This window comes from Podarcis vaucheri (genome assembly GCF_965113315.1).
Source record: "Podarcis vaucheri genome assembly, chromosome: 2".
In the NCBI taxonomy this organism is placed as follows: Eukaryota; Metazoa; Chordata; class Lepidosauria; order Squamata; family Lacertidae; genus Podarcis; species Podarcis vaucheri.
This window is the reverse complement of record NC_138760.1, coordinates 90,468,096-90,489,697: the sequence shown is the minus strand read 5'-3', so window position 1 is coordinate 90,489,697 and position 21,602 is coordinate 90,468,096. Positions and strand designations below refer to the sequence as shown.

The 21,602-nt window shown below is 42.6% G+C and overlaps 1 protein-coding gene and 1 long non-coding RNA gene across 4 annotated transcripts in view; one reads left to right on the top strand and one right to left on the bottom strand.

Annotated features, from left to right (window-relative positions):
- The window catches only part of PODXL2 (podocalyxin like 2), a 56,435-nt gene that overhangs the window by 15,854 nt on the left and 18,979 nt on the right, over window positions 1–21,602 (top strand). For all 3 annotated transcript variants that reach the window (XM_082209754.1, XM_082209755.1, XM_082209756.1), the window contains exons 2-3: window positions 9,341–9,631; window positions 17,991–18,916. In XM_082209754.1, the coding sequence (XP_082065880.1) occupies window positions 9,341–9,631; window positions 17,991–18,916 (1,217 nt within the window). The remainder of the gene's footprint in view (window positions 1–9,340; window positions 9,632–17,990; window positions 18,917–21,602) is intronic.
- Window positions 10,120–15,657, bottom strand: LOC309525570. Its single transcript, XR_014216429.1, has 3 exons — window positions 15,576–15,657; window positions 13,971–14,017; window positions 10,120–10,232 (listed from the first exon to the last, which is right to left on the bottom strand). It is a non-coding gene; the product is annotated as an uncharacterized lncRNA (long non-coding RNA).

Genomic DNA, 21,602 nt, shown 5'->3' with positions numbered 1-21,602 from the left:
GATTTCTCTCCAATTTACAGTCAAATCATTGCTCCCTCACAGCTGTCTAAACTAGGATTGCCATATTTCAAAATGTGAAAATCCAGACTGAAAAGTTGTTGAATTTTTGTGGGGGGTTTTGGGCCAAAGTTGTTGAGCATATTTTGCAAAATCTTTAAAAAAATAAAAATAATTGAAGTTTTTGAGCTATTTTTAAGGAAAATTGACAAAAACGACAATGCCGAAAGGGGTTGCCGTACGTCTGGATTTTCCCAGACATTTCAGCGATTTCCGCCGGGACACTGCTTCTAATGGCCGATTGCCGGCTAAACTGGCCTGAAAGGTAAAGTGGGCCAGGCCAGCCCCCCTGGTCTGCCACTCAGTGAATAGCTTGTCATTCCTGTAATTCACTCACTAGGCCTTCCAAGGAAGTGAATTTCATATTCCATTTTTGTCTGGTCTGAGAATATGAGCAAATTTGATGTTAATGTACTTTGTCATCTGGCAGAGATGTGATAGTGCGATTCCAGCGCATGATGATTATCATGACTTGCCCAGTTCTGCTTGGCCCAGGGCTGTGGAGGCAGACAGGTCTGATCTGCTTGGCATTTTAGGCTTCAGAAAGAGGCCAGAAAATTCTCTTGTCCGCTGTACTGCAGTGTAACTGATGCTTGCATAAGGGCATATGGCTAGGCTTGAGGCGCTCTGTGTTGGGGCTAGCGTAGAAACCACACAACTGGTGCCATTTTGGATTGTTTGGTATGCTGAACAAAGGATCAAGGAATTTATAAACTACACACAAACAAAGCAGTGAAGAAAGAGCATGTTCTAATTTTGTGCCGTTTCTCTGTATTAAATACTTGATGCAACAAAATTGTTTTATCTGTTAGATAGCTAGAATGTGTTTTATACAAGAGACTTTTTAGATTGCTCTGCTGAATGCTTTCTTAGAAAAGAACATTCTGCCCAGATTAGCAGAGGAAGCTCAGGACACAGATTGGAACAGAGAAGTCTTGGGCCTTAATGCAGTTATTTCCCTGAGGCTTGTGTTTATTTTCAGGTGTCTCGATGGCTGTAATAACTTGTTGGTGGCAGCTGTTAAGAAGCATTCCTTGCTAGTAAACTGGAGACTGCACAGCAGCCTTCCCCAACCTGGTGCTCTCTAGATATTTTTGACTGCAACTCCAGTTAGCCCAGTTGATGTCAGGGGTGCCAGGAGTTGCTGTCAGATTGGGAATGGCAATTGTGCATGCTTAGGCTGAGTATTTTTCTCCTGTACAAAGGCACCAAGGAGTCTAAAGAAAGGGAAAACTAGAGCAAACTCCTTGGATGCCTGAAGTCAGGAGGCCAGGCTCAATGCAGAAGAATTAGTCAGGAGTCTTTCCTTCTTGTGGAATCCGGAAAAGGATCTGGCCAGGGCCTAGAAAATCCTTGGTATCTGGTTACCTTGGATCTTTTCGTGTTGGCACCCAGGAATTTGCTTGGGTTTTAATTTCTGAGAATGGAACAAACCTGTTTTAAAATGCGCTGTGTAAGTGCAAATGATGTGTAGACCCAGTCATAATTGTAGGTACAGTCAGGAGATCTTTGTCTTGTTCCTATATCTCTTGGAGGCTACAAAGAGAATAAAAGGTAACAGTACAGTACACTGAGTCTTCACTCAGTTTTCTATCTGTCTTTAAAACTTCCCTGAACAAGTCCAAAGAGACAAATATCTCTGTATAATTGCACTGGCGCCTCTCATAAAGCCTCATGTCTTATATGTCCTTGGCAGGACTGAGATGCACTCTAGGCTGAGGTACGCATATACAGGCCTATACTTGTGTTTTGTAAGGACTTGGTTTGTTGTAGGCAAAACATGTGTGGATATTGCTCAGGGCAATGGTATTAGTAGTATACCAGAGGTTTTGTAGAATTCGTGTGGCTCCTAGTTGACAATGATAAAGCTGAACCAGAGTTCAAATCCCTGCTTTGCCATTACCATTGCTCAGTGAGCATTAGACATCTCACAGTCTGTTAGTACTTTAACCTGCTAACTGGGAAGAATATTTGAAGACAGGTAATGAAGATTGTAAAGCATAATCTTTACACATTGATACTTGCATATAGCTAGTGCTGTTTTGTTAGAGCTATGTACTTCTTGCAGGACCAATTTGAACAATAAAATACCAAAAGGCAGGGCTGAGTTTGTTTTGCATCGGTGGAAGTTTGCTGTGCAAATTAGAGTTACAGTAGCGCAAAGCAAATCCAAGAACTTGGCTCTCAGATCCACCAAGTTTTGCAAAAGCAAATTTTCTGCAGCTCAACTTAGCTGAGGTCTTGAAATTCCCAGGGTTAAGTTCATACTCAGTGAGGGAAGTAAACGTCAGACTGAGCCCACTGCTAATACTTTCACAACTGCTAATTCTTGTGCTTTGGCTAGCATTTCTTTTCTTTGGTTGAGGATAGTAGCCCAGCCTGGTAAACCGGATCATGAATCTTAAAGGGTTTAAACTGGGTAAACAGTTCAGTGTTAAATGAGGGTAAACAAACTGCTGGGAACAACCTCTTGCACTAATGGGATTAGCTCCCCTGAAGGCCAGGCTCCTCACAGGTGACCGCATTTTTAAGCTTTAGGACTTTTATAGAGAATGCGTGGGGAAGGCAGTAGACATGAGAGACGTTTCCAGCACAATCCTGTATATGCTTACTCGGAAGTAGTCCCCACTGGCAATTACAGAAGAGGAAAAAGAGGTACAGTGGTACCTCGGGTTAAAGACTTTGCTTCAGGATGAGAACAGAAATTGCGTGGCAGCGGCGTGGTGGCAGCAGGAGGCCCCATTAGCTAAAGTGGTGCTTCAGGTTAAGAACAGTTTCAGGTTAAGAACGGACCTCCAGAACGAATTAAGTTCTTAACCCGAGGTACCACTGTACTTAAAAATCTAAAGGTAGGTTTTTCAATAGTATTTTATAAAACATTTAAAGATTTAATGGTCCCATACATATGTCTAAACTGTACAAAGATACCTTAGCTGGAGGTTTATTGCCACCAACCTGGAAACTATCAAGAATTGTATTAATTCCCAAACCTTATAAGGTAAAGGACCCCTGGACAGTTAAGTCGAGTCAAATTTGTCTACATGATGTGGCACTCACCTCCGCTTTCAGGCCGAGGGAGCCAGCGTTTGTCCACAGACAGCTTTCTGGGTCATGTGGACAGCATGACTAAACCGCTTCTAGCGCAATGGGACACCATGACAGAAACCAGAGTGCACAGAAACGCCGTTTACCTGCCTGCCACAGCGGTACCTATTTATCTACGCCCACTGGTATGCTTTCAAACTGCTAGGTTGGCAGGAGCTGGGACAGAGCAATGGGAGCTCACCCTGCCATGAGGACTGCCAACCTTACGATTAGGATCGCCCAACAGTTGAGTAGAGAACAGCCATGGACTGGCTGGATGCAGAGTAGTAATGGGAAGCTCCAGCTAGGGAACCCCCAGAGAAGAAGAAGGGGATTGGTGATGAGATGACGATGAGTGGTCAGAGGGAGAAAAGAGAGCAGACTGGAAGGAGGAGGTGTCAAGCTGAAGAAGCAACAGGGTTTGGTGAGCAGGAAGAGGCTGGGGCAGTAACATTCTAGAATCAGAGGCAGGAAGGGGGTGGGCAGGAGACAGAGATTATGCAGAAGAATCCAAGGAGTCTCCCTCCCCTTCCCCCTGGTCTCTCAGAACAGTCAGAGAAACGAAGAAGGTGGAACAAAGAGAGACAAGATGAAGGAGCCTTAGGCTGCTGGGGAAGTAATGTCCATTACTTTAGTGGGTCTGCTCTGAGTAGAAATAACATTGCATCCAACCCATAAAGTTTGAATTGGTGCCAAAGAATTGGATGAATGGAAATTAAGATTCATGAGACCACGTTAATAATTATTTGTATCCCTCCCTCTTCTCTCACTGAGGGAGATATACTTTTCTATCCAGTATACTGTTGGATGGCACATGAAACTGTATAAGGCTTGCCCAATGTGTAAGAGTTCATGCTCCTCGAGTTTCAACCAGGTTAGTAAACCACTCCTCACCTTTCTTGGCTGAGGCTTCAATCCGAAACTCACTTACTATTGCATTTCTGTTGAACTCCATAGAATTTATTTCTCAGAGTAAACATGCTTAGGGTTGAATTGTAAATGTAGCTGTGTGTAATCTGGTAATAAATTGACTGCTGTTACAGTAAAAGCCAAAGAACCACTGGTTTAAATATAGAATACATTATGTTATGCAATATGGCCAATTGGTGTCTCTCTAGTTCAGCATTCAAGGAATAGAACATTATTTACCTAATAAAGAGATATGAAGCAACCTTGCCAGTCCCCCCCCCCCCAGGAATCTGTATTGGCTTTCTTTGTAACACTGATGGGAGTTCCTCAAGAAGGAAAGAGAAGGTGAATCTTGTGTCTAAGACGTTACCCTGTTAGGCATTTTTTACATGGTCTTAGCAATCCACACTTTCATTTTTTTAACAGATATATGCACAGCAGATCTAAGAGGGCCTATGTACTAATAAAACTGTTACATATGTATGCAGTAAACGTGTGCTTTTTAACCATGTGTATCTTACAGGTACATGCACCAGGGCACTGTGGTTTGCCACAGCTTTGTCACATGTACGCATTGTAGCAAATACATCTTTGGCTGCATAGCATATAAGGTTGCCAGTTTTACACTTTCATTTCTTTGTGCCTCTGTACCTATCCCATCCTATGAACTTGTGCACACAAGCAAATTAACACAACTAGGCAATAGGGTCCTTAGTACTAGGGCCTTCAAGGCCAGCGCTAGATTCTAGCACCACCAGCAGTGCAGCATAGGCAAACAGTTACATGGCTTGGATAGGGAGGTGGGTTGGATGGCATTCTGCTGCCTGTCAGGCCCATTGGAGTCTCTTGTTACGTTGAGATCATGGATGAATTGGGAGTGGCTGGTAGTTTTACTCAATTTGACAATCAAAGGCTCATGCCAGTCATGGCAGCTTGCATATCTGTCACCACAGCAGATAAACAGGATTAGTCTATTCTGAGTGCAGCTAGTGTGTGTTTGTTATCTCACTTGCATATGTTTATAGTCCAAGCACAACAATTTTTTACACACACACACACCCCTCTCTTTTGGGGGGTCTCAAGATGCTGCTGTAGTTCTAATAATAGCTCAGTGACAGCTGCTGTGTGAAGGCATAAAAATCCTAGACACAATTCTGTTCTATCTCTCTCTCCTTTAGACTGAGCTAGGAGAGTATTCAAGCAAGATATAATCTGACCTGCAAAGGCATGCTGCATGCTCTATAATGGAGCATGTTTTGGCTTTAGTGACTGACTGACTCAGCTATGTGCAAATAACTCTTGGTGAGAGTTGTCCATCCCTTGGGATGGCCAGAGAAGCCTTGGTTGGCTGCTTTATGCTGCAGTGCACTTCTTTTCAATGCTGCTTGCTCCTGTCATACTTTTGCTATCTCTGGTATTTGCCTTTGTCTTAGTTGATCTCCTTTAGCTAATTTTGTTTTATTGATCTAAAATGAGAAAGCACACAGGGCAATAAAAAGTCTCCAAAAATAAGGATGAATCAGTTGTGGAAAAGCTCTTGCAGACCAAGCATTATCCAAGGCTCAAAAAAGGCACTCCCTTTGATTTCAAGTTTCTGGAATGAATAGTGTGTAAGTTCTCCCTTCTGTTTTCATGTTTATGGAGTCCCAATCCAAAGACTGCTCTGGGTACCAAACCACCCCCTCTTAATACTTGCCCATTTGCTTACATGCTAATCTAACTTGGGTAACTGCTGCCACCCACCCCTCTGTACACTCTGTACATCTAGACAGATATGGTCTCCTGGACCATAACAGCCATGTAGTACATGCACACCTTGCTTGCTTAATTCACATGACTTTCCAACTACAGCACTACTTTTTCTCCCTATTTTAATGAGTAATGTGTATTGAGCAATAGCAAAGTTTTGCTGTTTGATATAGTTTTAACACAGGAAATAGGATCTGGCCAGTTAAGTGTGCTCTCAATTCGCTGCTCAGTATGACAGAAAAAGATGCCCATTTCAAAAAGTGCTGACTTTGACACAAATGAAAAATTGGGAGCGCTCCAGGTTATTCTTCCTTTTAGCTGTGGCTTGAAGTTTAAAGCTGTGGCTTAAAGTTTCCATTCCTGGCATGATGCCAGGCTCAGGAAAAGTGGTAGTGGTTTGCCCAAAATGGCCCCATGGACCAGCCTCTGTCGGGTGTCATTAGGCCCACAGCCTATAGGTTCCTGACCACTCAATTAACATAAACTCTTAAACGTAGACACATCAAAAACAAACAAAATCAAGACAGTATAGCTATTTAAATGTCATGGGTCAGGGTGCAATTCTTAGTTCTACAGAGTCTATTTTACAGAGTTAATTCTGTCTCGGCCTGCAGAGATAAGCACATGCATCTCTAGAAACTTGATATGTCAAAATGAGGGAAAGCCTTCTTATCAAAGCGACAAATTCTTTTGCAGTGCAGTGAAAACACAGTCCCTCGTTCATAATGAAGGATCTCTCTTTAGAATATTTTGAAGTTGGAATGAACAGTGAGTGGGCAGTTACTGAGGGTGTAATTGCTCAGGGTGACTTGGAAAACGGAAACTGGACTTTAGAATTCCTATTAGCATAGTGACCAACCAAAGATCTCACAGGAAGATGCAGTAAAGGAGAATAAATAATTGTGGTCAATGTAGAATCTGTCCTGTTCTTATTGAGGGACCAACGCATAGGGCAAGGCTAGTCGGTTGTTACAGCACCAAGGACAGCTCTTAGTGAGCAACTTCCCACAACATGGGTTGCATTGAACGGAGCTCTTTTGTGGCTCTGCCTCCAGTCCACCTCTCCTAGGCTTTGTCCCCTTGTGGAAGACTAGGGCCAGCCTTTTGGTCAAAAGGTAGGCAGTTCTGTGTATCATAACTTTCTGTCTGCTGTGCTCCTAGCAGCACTCAACTGGCAAGGTACGGTATGGGGGCGCACTTGCTCCTCAAACCTAGGTGAAAGTGCTCATGAGGGTCCTAGCTCCAGTTCTGTGGGCTCTGGTGCTGTGAGAGTTGGATTAGTGGATTCCTGCCTGCCAACCTGAGGTTCAGTGGTCCCTCAATCATCAACATAGTGCTCAGAGCCAGGAACCCAATTTGACTCCTTAGCTTGATAATACTGTAGCCTCAGAATTGGTGTCTCAGTCACTGCTAAACTCCATGACCCAGACTCTGGAGGAATTTGAGGCGGGGGAAATTATCTGGATTTGCAAGGGTGTACCTTTTTTCCTTAGTGGATTAAATATATCTGTTTCTGAATATATCAGAATATCACTCATGAAATCACTCAAGATATCCCTCAAGTAATTAAGGAACAAAAGAAGAAAAGGCACACTAATCTAAGAACTTCCTCTCTGCCCAGAACGTTGGAGGCTATACACCACACCCCTCAACAGTATTTATAGGAACTCAAACACCAGATTCTGCTCTGTTCCAGTAACAAGAAGCCGAAAGCACCAGCCTGAAGATGACGAGTGAGACCTCGTCGAAACGTCGCACAGACACCCCGACTCTTACACGGGAAGACACCCGAAGACACCAAAACCTGCATTCCTGTACCCGTGAAAATCTACGAAAGCAATATATATATATATATATATATATATATATATATATATATATATATATATATTCAGAATATATATTCTATTTCTCTATGGCTATGAAATGAATACGCAAAACAGACTATTCCCCACCCCACCCCTCTGTTTGCAGATGAGAATGGGAAGCTACTAGGTTCTGTCACTGAGACGTCTTGCATTCATCTGCAGTATTTCAGCTTTTCTCTCAAAAAGGCTTAAGGGCTTTCTAGGCAGTCACTTTTCAATGCAGATACATGCATAGTTACCCACTGGTTTGTGCAGCGTTAAAAAGGGTTCCTTCAGGTTGCTTCAGTTGCAGCAGTATCTAATTTTCCCTGCAGTGGATGCATTGTGGTTTTCATACCTGAATATCATGTTCTTCCCCCAGAGAATATATTCATCACTTTTGTGTGATTGCTTTGGATAATGTAGCTATACCAAAGTCAGTACAGTCATACCTCGGGTTACAGACACTTTGGGTTGCGTGTTTTCGGGTTGCAGACCGCGCTGAACCCAGAAGTACTAAACTGCGCTTTGCGCATGCACAGAAGCGCTGAATCACAACCCACACAAACACAGACACGGCGCTGCGGGTTGCAAATGTTCCTCCCGCACAGATCACGTTCGCAACCCAAGCGTCCACTGTAAGAATGTTGCTGTAAAGGCAGAGACTGTTCTTGAGAGAATGTATGGACAGCGTGATCAGACCAAAGGCCCATGTGGTCCAACATTCTGTTCCCACAGTGACTAACTGCGTGGTCACAGGAAGCCTGCAAACAGGACATTGGAATGCAACAGCACTCTCCCCAGCAACTGGTATTCTGCCAGATTATAATTCTGCTTCAGACATTGGAGGTAGAACATAACCACCGTGGCGGGTGACCATTGATAACCCCCACCTCCATGCATTGTATAATCCAGAGCCAGTGTGGTGTAGTGGTTAAGAGCGGTAGACTCGTAATCTGGGGAACCGGGTTCGCGTCTCCGCTCCTCCACATGCAGCTGCTGGGTGACCTTGGGCCAGTCACACTTCTCTGAAGTCTCTCAGCCCCACTCACCTCACAGAGTGTTTGTTGTGGGGGAGGAAGGGAAAGGAGAATGTTAGCCGCTTTGAGATTCCTGAAGGGGAGTGAAAGGCGGGATATCAAATCCAAACTCTTCTTCTTCTTCTTCTTCTCTTTTAAAGTCATCCAAGTCATGGGCGTAGCCAAGGGGGAGGGCAGCTGCCTCCCCAATAAATAAAAATCAATAAAAATGCATAGCTAACTGAGGTTCTCCCCCCCCCAACAAATGGCCTACCCCCCCTCAAATCCTGGCTATGCCCATGATCCAAGTTGATATCCATCACTAACTCTTACGGGAATTAATTCCATAGTTCAACTATGTGCTTTGTGAAGAAATGCTTCATTTAGTCCGTCCCGAGGCTTCTAAAATTCTGCTTCATTGGCTGGTTGTCGGTTCTAATATTATGAGAGAGGTTTTAATATTATCTACCTTTCCCCCAAATGCATAATTTTATACACCTCAATCATCTCCCTCCTTACTCGTCTTTCCCTGAAATGTTGTAACATTGCTCCAAACCTTTGATCATTTTGGGTGCCCTTTTTTGAAGAGAGATAGCTTCACTACTTTTTTTTTTCTTCTCCTTTGAGGTTCTGTATGATTACTAAAACTGATATTGCTCTCATTCTTGTTTGTAGGTTCTTTGTGCATCTACTGTGCAGTTTCAGAAGATCCTGGTACTGAAGGACTGACCTCAACCTCCTTCGTGGATTTCTCAGCAATGTCTCACTTAGAGTCTCTAGATACCAGCAAACAGCCAAACTTGGAGGTGTCAGAACCAGACCTTGTCCCCAATGCCCTGCTAGCCTCACCTGGTTCGGGCTTTTCCAGCGAGGAGAATGAAGATTCCAAGATCCTTCAGTCCCAGTATATTTGGGATGATGGTGGAGACATAAATGATTCCAGCTTGTATGTGGGACAGTCATCAGGTAGTCTGTTTTATCCCTCCCCCCCCCCTTTGTATGTTGTTGGGAAGACCTCTGTTCTCTCAAATTGATGTGATTTGGGCTGAAGAAAGATGGGATTCATTCTAACTTCATATCTGTTTCCATTGAGTTGTGTGTGCAAAGCTTAAGAGTCCCATGAGATGGAATCCTCTCATGGGTGCTTCCAGGCAGGCATATTCCAGGACTTTCTAATAATTGCTCTTCCACTGTTAGCTACAGGGATAATTTCCATTGATTTTCCACACTTTGGGAGGTATAGAGGTGTGGGTGTAAGTATTATGCTATAATACAGATCTGAAGCTCAGAAATGGCTGAAATTGTGGCAGCAAAGTGTTTCCAAAATCACTTTTACAATTAGTGCATTAATAGTTAGTGCTAATAAATAATAAAAATCACAAATTTTAAAATATTGATAAAATGGTGTTAACCGGAAAGGAACTAGAGAAGGAGCACCCAAGTATCAGTAGATTTGCTGCCAAAGGTATTACTGCATGTGTAAAAACTATGCCTCTTGGAAAAGACTGAAGATTAGCAATCAGCCGTGGATATTGTGCTCCTGTTCCATTCTTTACCAGAAGGTTTTCTGTGGTAAAAAAAAGAGAGAGAGAGAGATAGAAGTAGCATATGGAAGACACAGGTGAACAACAATTTGGCGATGACACTATGTAAATGAAGAGTGAATTGTGGCCATTCTACAGTAAGCCTCCACGGTGGGGGAAAATGTAGGTTGAGTTGGGTAGGTTTGGGATGAGGGAACAGATGCCTCCTTGGGATTAGAAGGAAGAGTAGAGCTGATGAGGCTCCTGATCATTGCCATGCAAGCTGGATAGTTCAGGGGACCTGTGGGACAGCTTCTGAACAGGAGTTTCTTGTTAAATAAGCACTGCACATTCTGCAGATCTACCACCAATATTATGTACGAGTAGAACACCGTAGTGATATAACTAATGCATGGAAGCTGCTGCTGCGTTAGGACTTGGCAGAAATAGTTGCTAAAATCTTAATCCTCCTCTCTCCACTCCCAGTGTTTTATAGAAATATTGCCTTTCCTCAAAGCCTCATTTTTCAAACGATATCCCTTGCAAAAAAAAAACCCCCACAACCCACCATTTTAAGAGTGTGCTTTTGATATGCCTGCTGAGTGAGATATGAGGTGAAAAAGGGTGTGAGCGTATTTGGTTTTTCTGCAAAGCTCATGAGATTATCTTGTGCAATCTTGACCTGATTTTCAGGCATTGCTTTTTAAGTACAATGCAAGAAGTTGACCTTCATCCTTTATTGTCACCCCTACTGCCTTCTGTGCTTTCATTTTTCTCTCAGTGGATACCAGCCTAGTTTGAGTTTCGTCTGTTAGTAGAACACTATATCCTTTCAAGTTGTCTCTTTCTATAGACACCTGCCTGTAAGAGAGAGAGCGGCGAGGGCAGGGAGGTTCTGGCATAACTGTAAGGAATCATGAGCTGTGAAATACAGCATTTATCAAGATGTTTGTTATCTCCCCTGTGTTTTAATTTAGTATTACATATTTACTAATGGGATAGAAAGGTTTCCTGTCACGATATTTAGACAGTGCTGGTGTTGGAGCTTTGGGCAGTTTAATTGTGATTCTTCTTATGTGCAACGCCACAAAAAGCTCCCCTGTTCTGGTGTTCCGTGCAACTGTCATAGTATTTTGACAAGTTCTTGCCATGCATGCTAACCCAGTACCTGAAAAATATGCATATTACTAAAAATACATGTAGAAAACTGAATATAACTTCATGTGCTTTGAATAGACTTGGACTGCTTAGGTACATGCTTTCCATTTCCACTTGTACATAAATACTTGCACGATTGTGCTCCATTTTGGGCATTATGTCCTACCTATACCCATTTTATTTTCTAACTGTGAAGCATTTGTTAAGGGCTGCATTCTTCCAAATGCCTATACATCCACACACACCTGGATGCTTCAGATATCACATATCCAGTCCCAACATGCTTATTTCACAGTTTCCCTTATATGATCACTTAAAAACACACACACAAAAGTTATTCTTTTATCAGGAAGCCCCTAAACCAAACAAACCGGTCAAACAAACTGTGATTTATAGCCCAAGTCTGGAGGGCTCACACAAACTATGGGAGGATCAAATGTTCATTAAACTGGTCCCGTAAGGAGTGTGAGGAGAGCATGTTAGCAAAGGTCTTGCTCTTGATCCTCTATTGTACAGTCTACACCATGATTTGGAGGACTGGAAACATGGCCCCTAAACCAACTCAATGTCTTTATGGCATTTAATTTACTTAGTTTGTACAACATATTGAATTATTCAACAGGTTGAGTGCTGATTTCTGTTTAAAAATTAATTAGAAACCCTGCTGCTTATTATCTTGCAATGAATTATGATAAGTGGTTCTAAATCAGAAATTTGTAACAATGACTTCCATAAGCAGAGCAAGACAGGTTTTTAAGCACCGCCTATATGCCAGTGTTGTAGCAATAAACTGGTGTTTTTCCAACACACCACATGACAGTTCTTTTAGGAAGTACTAAACAAAAAATGATTGTTGTCCCCCCCCCAATGACCTAAGGATATGAGGGCACAGAGCAACACTTCTCCCAGCAAAACCACCCCTGCAGTGCCACTAGTCATGAACTAAAATTGGTGGGAGAGGCTTGTGTTTCAAAGGGCTCTTCCAGAATGCTATTGAAAATTGTCATTTTCCAATTTTTGTTCATTGTAGCCCTCCATGGCTCTTAGCGCATACATAGACAGAGGAATAGCACATTGTGTGTTCTGAAAGGAAGAGTGTCTCACAACAGCCCCCATTCAGTGAATAGAGGAAAATCCAGCCTGTGTTGCGTACTGACTAACTAAACTAACAAACGCAGTTTCAGGCACTTCTACTCAGCAGTAAACCCAGTTGGGTGCAAAGGGACTTCTCAGGTAAATGTGTTGCTTCCTGCCTGTACCCCTCACTCTGGGTTGCCTCTTCCTCATAAGTAAGCCCCACTGAGTGTAAGGGGGTTTCCTCCCAGGTTAATCCACCCAGAAAGAAGAGAAAGGAGAGAAATGTTCACCCAGAAAGGAACAGCAGCAACAATGAAAAAGAAATGAAGCAAGGAGGGGTGAGGTTTGGTGGGTGAGGTTTGGGGAGCAGCACAGAAGAGGAGCTAAGAGACAGAGGGAAATGGCATAGTCCCCAAACTATGATATGGCAAATGCATGTTGCACGGCACAGTGGCATGTAATCATTTTGGAAAACCTTTCTATGTTACTACTGGTTAGGAAAAAGCAGGTTTTAGCTCCAGGAAAAAAAAATTGAAATGTCACCCAGGCAATGGAAATGTCATGTGGTTCATACCTCAAAAATGCAGGAACAGGAAATCTGCAAGATGAATTTGGAGACGGTGCTGATAAGCCATTGGTTGCTAATTGCAGCCACTTTCTCTGCTTGGTTCCAGATATATTAAAGGAACATTGAAATTGACTGTGGGTGAATCTACACTGGTTGGTTATAATGTTAAAAATGCATTATAAAAATGTGACACCAGAGGCCGCCACAGAGCAGTGATCTGTCGGCCATGGGAAATTGCATTGAGAGCTATATATCATGGTTTTTAAAATAGCCTTTAATAGCATTTTTACAGACCTGTGTAGATCCAGCCTAGATCACATTCTACATAGCCACTGGTCTAATCAATGTCATTCCCAAAGGGAAATGTTGAACTTACTCTTTATAAAAGGTTATCTGACTGTATACATGGGCATGTGCTCTGAGCAGAAGGAAAAGCGTATTACTTCTCATGAGCACTATCCGGTAGGTGCCTTCAGCAACACTCCTTCCCTCGAGCTTGTACTGAAAGCATCTGGTTTCTGTGCACAGACTGACAACAAATTTACATCTTTTAATCTCATCTTTAGCCAAGCATTAATGAAATTAAGTGTCTTGTAAAGACAACACCTAAGAGGCTTAGTGCTGAGCAGCACTCTGGCTGGGAACTGCTGGTGTGTGTCCATAGTTTCTTTTGTGCCCTGGGTTTAAATGGACAATGGCATTTTAAATAGATCATTCTTGTGCTGGGTTCTTTCCCTATGCCAGCATGGTCCAATTTAAAGGTTAAAGTTCATTGATGACCAAAAATTGCAGTTGCTGATGGAACACTTGTTTCATTACATAGATGCTTCTTCCAGAGGTCCTGCTAAATGAGAGGTGGGTAATCTCACTCATTGCTATTACAGATCCCATAACACAAGATTAGAGTGTGAGCACTAGCTTTCTGGCCAAATTCCAACTTTGATAATTGCTTTCTGTTTCCTCAATATCATCCACTCACCTGTCTTCAAGGCCTCTTTACACGTGGCATTTTTCCTACATAGGAATCTGTGAAGAACGGAACACAAACTGTTGTTTGCGTTAATAATTGTGAAGGACAGCACAAGCAGCATTATTCTATGAGCAGATGTGTCAAGAATTAAGCATGCCTTCCTGGATTGTGTGCTTACCACAAAATGAATATTTCTGATGTACTTTACAGGTGTCAGTATACATTCTGCCCCCACACCATCACCACATGGAGATAGTTTGTGTGTCAGCAGTGTCATGTATGAAATGGCTCTCATTCCTCCTCCATTTGTGTAGTATAAATGACATCGGTACTTATTTGATCCTATAATCAGATAAGTGTTAAGAAGTAAGCATACTGACTTTAGAATTGTTTTATGAAGTTGATGGACCATTTTGGAAGCTGGTTGTAATAGAAATGAATGTTCTCTTGATGGAAAAGCAAGAGAACCCCCTTTTTTTTTTAATAAGATGGCTTCTACTTAGCAGTAATTCAATTGCTAGTTAATATAATTTCCCTCTGTTTAATCAGATAAATCTGTTACAGCCAGATTGCATCTCTTAAAAGTAAGACAGTGGGTCCTCCCTTTTCCAAGTATGGCTTGGTTGTTGTTGTTGTTGTTGTTGTTGGTTTGTTTTAAACTTACCCACAAATATACATGGGTGGTTAGGAAAAAATAATTATTAGATTAGCACTACCATGTGGGCAGTCTTTGTATCGACTGCAGACAAAATAGGTGGAGCTTGAACATAGGAGAACTGCTGCATCAGACCAAAGGTTTTTAAGTTTTCTTTTCCCATAGTGTCAAACCCAGAAGCAGAACATTAAGGCGCCAACCCACTCCTGTTGTTGCTCACCATCAGTATGCCTCTGAACCTAAAGATTGCAATATTCATTGTGACTCATAGCCGTGAATAGCCTATCCTCCATGACTTTGTCTAATCCCTTTTTAAAGCCATCTAAGCTAGGACTATCATTATGTGTTTGCGCAGTGACTTCCATAAATTAATGATGCACTGTGTGGAAAAAAAGTGCTTCCTTTGTCCTAATTCTCATGCTGGGCAAGGAGATTACCAGCATGAATCACTTCCACACTTCAATTTATGATCAGTTGTTTGCATTTTTACCAGATTCTGAACACCTTTTAGCTCCTGTATGGAACAGACTTTACACTGAAGTGTTTCTTGGTGGGTTCCAGGTGGCTGCTTGGTTGCCATAATATATGTATGGCTGGCTTTTCCCTTTTTTAGAAATAAACTCTTGGCTTTAGTGGTATTAGATTGGGACACTGTTTTGTGCCTCTTATATTTAAACTATTAAGGAAGATTAGGAAGCAAGAAATGGCTGGCCGTACCTTGTGAATTTTCCTCTTATGATCTAATTTATCTAATAACTGGTAGCCTGTTTTGCCCTTTATGCATTTGTTTTAGTATCTCCATTCACTCAAAGATAAAATGTATTACGAGTTGCAAAAAGGAACACAAGCAAAATCTTGGTAGGGGGTTGGACTTGATGGCCCTTGTGGTCTCTTCCAACTCTATGATTCTATGATTCTATTCCTTTCACCTACCCTTTAAATCATTGTCTTTGCATTACCTTAGGCAGGGCTTTCCTTCCCACTGGGGACAGGTTATGCTTTGGTTTTTTTCCAGCAAGCTATCCAATGTCCATCCTGAGGACCTTAAAACAGAGTACATCATTTCCTTAGGGAGAGCATATAATGTTCAGTTCATGATCTGTGGCTCAGACTTAGGATAGTTACTTCATGAATCGCATCTGGCCAGCACTGTTTGGTTTAAGATTTTCATCTGAAGTTAGTAGGCCATCTGAATGAAGACTGGCAGGGGCAGCCTTGGATAAGGCAGCAGGCTTGTGTGTGTGCCCGCCAGCTCAGAGGACTAAACTAACATGCTGGGCCTGTGAGCTGTGTAGCTTGTTGAGGGGAAAAAGGAAGTATGGCATGTGAACAGCACTGAAGTGAAGACAGTAGCTTGCACTAAACGAGATGTTGAAACACCCCAAAGGTAGGTTGTGTTTACGTGACACATTTTGATTCTGGTGCAAATGGAGCTGCTTTTAAGGCAAAATATGATACTAAAGCTGGTTTAGAGTTTTCAAATACAACAGCAGAGATACAGCATATTAACATAGTCTAGAGAGATCAAATGACCACAAATAGGAGCCAACAGAATAGAAACCATTCTCTTCTAAGGTATCTAAAGCTGCATTCACAATAAACACAAGTCAGCAGCATTTGTATTATGATGTTGTTGTTACATGTCTTTTTATCCAGGGAGGTGGTATTCACTGCCACACAACAACACCCCAGAATTATGGGATATGAATTGGACATCATGGCAGCAGTCCAGCAACATGTGCACTTAAGCCCAGGTCAGATACTTAGTGATAGTGCTGATCAGCTGTTGTTGGGGAAACTAAATCAAGCCCCCTGCTGCCCTTTGAGCAGCTGTTTGGCTGCATCACTTCTTCTTTTTTCTTATTCACTTGGGCTATGTGCATTCAACTTGATTGGGGGAGAAACCCTACCCTCCTAAAATTCCATAAAATTGGAATGTGGAAAGTAGTGCTGAGGGGAGTGTGTGTGTGTGTGTGTGTGTGTGTGAGAGAGAGAGAGAGAGAGAGAGAGAGAGAGAGAGAGATGCTGTGGGATTCGCCATGGTGTCAGAGTTCCTTCGCCATGAGTATGTAGTGCCATCTGAGATTCTCTGTATCTTCTGTGTGAACTTATAGTATATCAACATTGGCTGTGCATCAGGGATTAGGTACGTTGATTAAATGCAACCCACCCCCCTTACTCATCACCCTTTCACAATGGACTTGCTTCTTCTATGTGTGCAATTGGGGGAAGGAGCCAATGTGGGCACTGCAAGGGGTTGCCTGGCTGGAGCTAGTCATGGGTGACAAGGCTTTGGATGGATGCTGGGGTGAAAAGCTGCTTCTTTTGCCCACTGGTTGACAGGAACTTTACTCTTTGCAAAACTTGGTGGTCATGTAGTGAGGTTTTCACCCTCATCGTAGAGCTATGTAAGTTGAGTATAAGCTTTTGCCATAACTTTATTTGTTGGAAAGGCAGGTGACTTGGGCAGGATCTGTAGTCAAATGGAGGAACCACATAGGGGATCTTAGGTTGGGTTTCTCCAAAGACTCAGCTCAAGCTCATGGGACTGAGTGAGGGTTATCATTATGCACACAGGTTGTGGGCAAGGGGCCTGTGCCAGGGTGGGTCCCTGATGCCTATATAACTCTCTTCTGATTCCCCCAGCCTCTGGGCTGGGGAGGGATGCATCATCCAGCAGTTGGGCTGTCCAAAAACTGGATACTTGATCTAAGCTATACCACCTGGATTATTACCATAATCAATAAAAGTTGTGTCCAGTGTGCAATTAAACTGACTATGGACTATTTATTTCACTGTAGGGTGAAGGTTAGTAATAAATGAATAAAACAAAACAAAATAATCAATGTCTATATTTAGAAACTCAGCCTGTTGAGCGTGAAAGATTGGCAATGAATCATTTTTAAGGGTTGGTGACCAATGTACATTGTGCTTCATAAATGGAGTTTTTTTCCCCATACTCTGGGGAGTGTTTTGAACAAAGAAGAAGAATGTCAAGGGGAAAAGAATGAATGTTTCTAATGCGGGTGAATGAAATTTGCATGTACCATCTACATGGGAATGTAAGATTTTAAGCATTGTGTAGCTTTGCTGGGAAAATGGGTTTTGACAAGCAATTTGAAGTAAAGTGAGAGGATAAAGCTGCCTGGGGAAGTTCAGCTTGAAGGAGCTGAGAGAGAAAATTGGTGAAGTCTTTTGAGACAGAAGGAAAATTTCAGGTGAAGAAGGATGGTAGATCAACTAGAATAATTGGTTGCTAACCAGACATCTATGCAGTGTCATATAAGGTAGAAGAAGATTTCAGGAGTGTGTTTCCTATTTCCCAGTCTCCCTGGATTGTTTGTTCATGAAACCTCTTCTCCTCCTCTCTTTAGATTACAGTTTTCCACTAGCCTCCCAGAAGGCCCTGCCTAAACGAAATGGGACACAAGCTAAAAATCCTTGGGAAACATCCACTCTCCATCATCGATCTGATTCCCTTGAATCTGACTCTGAAGCTCCTTCCACCAGTGTCCTTGAGGAAGAGGAAGGATTACTTCCTATAAACCAGTCAAAGGGACCTCCTCAGAGCAGCCAAACACCAGACGCTTTTCCTGAAGCACCTAGCCAGGACTCCTTGTTCTCAATTCTTTTCTCCACAACAACCAGCAGAATGGGTCCAGTGACTGAAACAGCTGCAGACAGGCAAGAGGAAGAATCTGCTCCTGAACATGTTTCCTCAGGCTTTGATCTAGGGAGCAGTATGGGACCCAGCCTCTTGCCTCTGTCCTCCATTTTGTCAGCCACTCCGAAAGGACCTCAGCTTGTCTCAGAGGTCCCTGTCGAGGTTTCTTCAGAAGGTACAGTAAGAGGAGGGGGGGAACTCAGAGAACCCATAGCAACAATAGGTACAGTGGGAGCGGATGTAAAAGAAGTGGAAACCACAAGAGGGGAGAGGCAAAAGCCCATAGCAGGAGCAGAAATGGGACAAAGAGATTCCATAGAAGGGACAGTGGCCCCAGAAATGTCTGCAGCGGAGAAGACAGGAGATGATTTTCTAAGAGCAGGATCGCATGGGGACAGCACTCTTGTTGCTGAGACGTTTTCTAGGTCTTCTAGCAGCCCATCAAACCCCAGCTCTTCAGTGGGTTTCTGGGACTGGACTGATAACCCAGCTCCTACTTCCACTTCTACTCCCAGTCAGAATAGAACAAAACTTCCAGTTGCAGCAACTACTGCAGCAGAACGGAGCTTTGCACTGCAAACTGAAGATGTCCACATGGCTGTGCTGTCCACAGGAGTGCCTTGGAGTTTGACACAGGTAATATTCCTTTGTGTGTGTGTCTGTGTGCATGTTGAATATTTCAGTTATAACCCAGTGTTTCAAAGGCAAGGGCAAACAACTTGCACACAATTACTTAAATTTCCTTCATGCTAGTACGAGTGTGAAATGGCCTTTAAATTTTTAAGCAGCAACATAAAAGGCATGAACCTGAAATGCTGTAGAAGTATAGCCGTGCTGAGATGCTGAGGTTTAGGAGTAACAGCTCTTGAGTCCAGGTTTTATAGTCCAGGAATTTTCAGTTCCTGAATTGTAGGAGACATCACCTCTTCTTAACAATTTTATTCCATTGTTAAAGGTTAGAAAAATAATGCTGACAAACAACTGTATTTCAACCTTGAAGTTAGTTTCAGGGGAATTAATTCTGGTGAACACGCAGTATTATTATTTTTATACAGAAACTAATATTCTAATCTGCAAAATGAGAAAGTCAATTGGTACTAAAAGGTAGACAATAAGAAAATGCCATGAATATGAGTCACTTGTGGTGTATTGTGTAGAAGAGGTTTTCCCCACTGGAGCAATGTGGCCTTCAAGTGCATAGTTGTGCATAAGAACAATTAGTGCTCTATGATGGGTGTGTAGCTTTATGTGTGGATGGGTCTTTGAGGACCCCATAGTGAGAATGCATTCATTCAAATGGGCCACTCCTGTGATCAGGCAAGGCATCCTAGCATTTAGTTCCATCTGGAAAATAGCAGAGTAGATTTGTCTCTGTCAAAAAAGAAAAGGAGGTGGTGGTGGAATGCCACCCTGGCAATTAGCACAAACTGCCTCATCATCTTATTGTGTTCGGTAGAGCCAACCAAGGATAAGTTGCGCTACAGAAATAAGTGATACTCCTTCCCAAAGGGGTAGTTCCAGTCTTTCAGTTAAAGTGTATGTTCATGACAAGAAAGGAGCAGAGGACGCTTTCTGCTTTTGGAGACCATGAAGAATTGTGTCATTTTCCCTGTTAACAAACAAGCATTTATTTTAAATATTTGTAAGCTGCCCTTCACTTTAAAAAAACTCCTAGGTGCTCATAGCCACAGAAGCAATAATTGCAACCATAGGATAAAAACAGCAGAAAAATTAAAAGCATTTCATACAATACAGCTAAAAACCAGCAGCATCAATAAAAAAAAAATTCCCACAGTGTTAAAAGATGCTGGATAACGTTCTGGAAAGCTGGACAAATAAAATAATTTTCACTCACACTCAGTGCTGGTAGGACATGAGGTTTGGCCCCAGGGAGTTTCCCTAGGAAGGGAATTTTAAAAATATGCATTTTGACTGAGAAGTCCCTCTTCCTGGTCATCACAACCCTAACATTACAAGGCAGGGGGACCTGAAGAAGGTCTCTGATGATGAGTGTAACATTCAGGCAGGCTTGTGTGAAGGTGGTTCTTTAGACATTTCTTTTTAATGCATGCTGCTGAACGTGGGAAAGAATAGACCTTAACTCACTTCTTTACACAGAATTTAGGCCAAGATTTTGGGAAACAAGATTACTTTCCTATATGCCAGCAAATGCTTGTCACATATATTATTGCATGCGACCCCAATCTCTGAGTGGTGAGAGATTCCAGAGGTGCCTGCACTTTACCTAATGTTTGGTTTCCTTAGAATGAAGTGGAGGCTGTGGTGTCTTTAGAATATATGTCTTTATTTATACATATATACAATCTGAGCATAGGATGAAGGGTCTCACAGTATTAACACCCCAACAGATCTTGCTTCTCCATTAAGTTTTCACACAAGCTCCCAGGTCACAGATCCAACACAGAGCAGATGTGTGTTTGTCTCCAGTATCAGCCAATCCCTCATACCAGCCAGGTGAGGGGAGCAGAAGAAATGCCTAACCCCTCCTGGACAGCGCCATCACTTAGTTATAGCTCTTGCAACGTAGCTCATTCTTTGAGATCCTGAAGAGAGCACTTAAATAGTCAGCTAATACCATTATATTTCAAACTAGTAGCCTCTTCTACTAGATTAGGGCGGTCCAACTTTTCATACCAAGTGGCCACAAGAGAACTTTGACATGAAACCTGTGGGCTGCTCACTGCTTTGTCACGGGGAGTGATGCCAAAATTTGGCTACAACACTCTTCTCCCCCCCCCCCCGCCCCAGCGCCAAGCCGAATAAACAAGGCGCCAGGCTTTGGAAAGGCAGCATGAGTTTCTGGCAGGGTCCTAGAGCCCTCCCACCTCCTTCCCAAAGCATTTTAAATATCTCAAAAAACATTTGATCAGATAAACATGCCGGTACTTGAAAGAAGTGGGTAAGCTTGACTGAAGCATGTGTGGGAAGGGCAAAAAGGAAGGGACAACCATGATTTGATCCATAATCTGTACTAGTGTCTTCAGAAATGAAGGCAAGGGGGAGTGCAGCTTATTTGGCAGCCCACTGGAGCCACACCTGCCCCTGTTCAAACATACATCTATCTTCACTCTTAAGCTGTGTACACACAACATTTTATTCTAGAAACAATGGAGAATAAGCACTTGTTTTCCCCCACACAGTCCACACCGAATCTATGTCTGTTGACCTCCCCTCCACACGCCCCGCAGCACTTCTTGAGAAACTGGTTTCATTCTGAAAACAAAATTTCATTGCAGATTGATTCAGCATTACCCTGCAGAGTGTGTCCATTTGAAAAGAGATGTAAGCAAGGAGTGTGTGT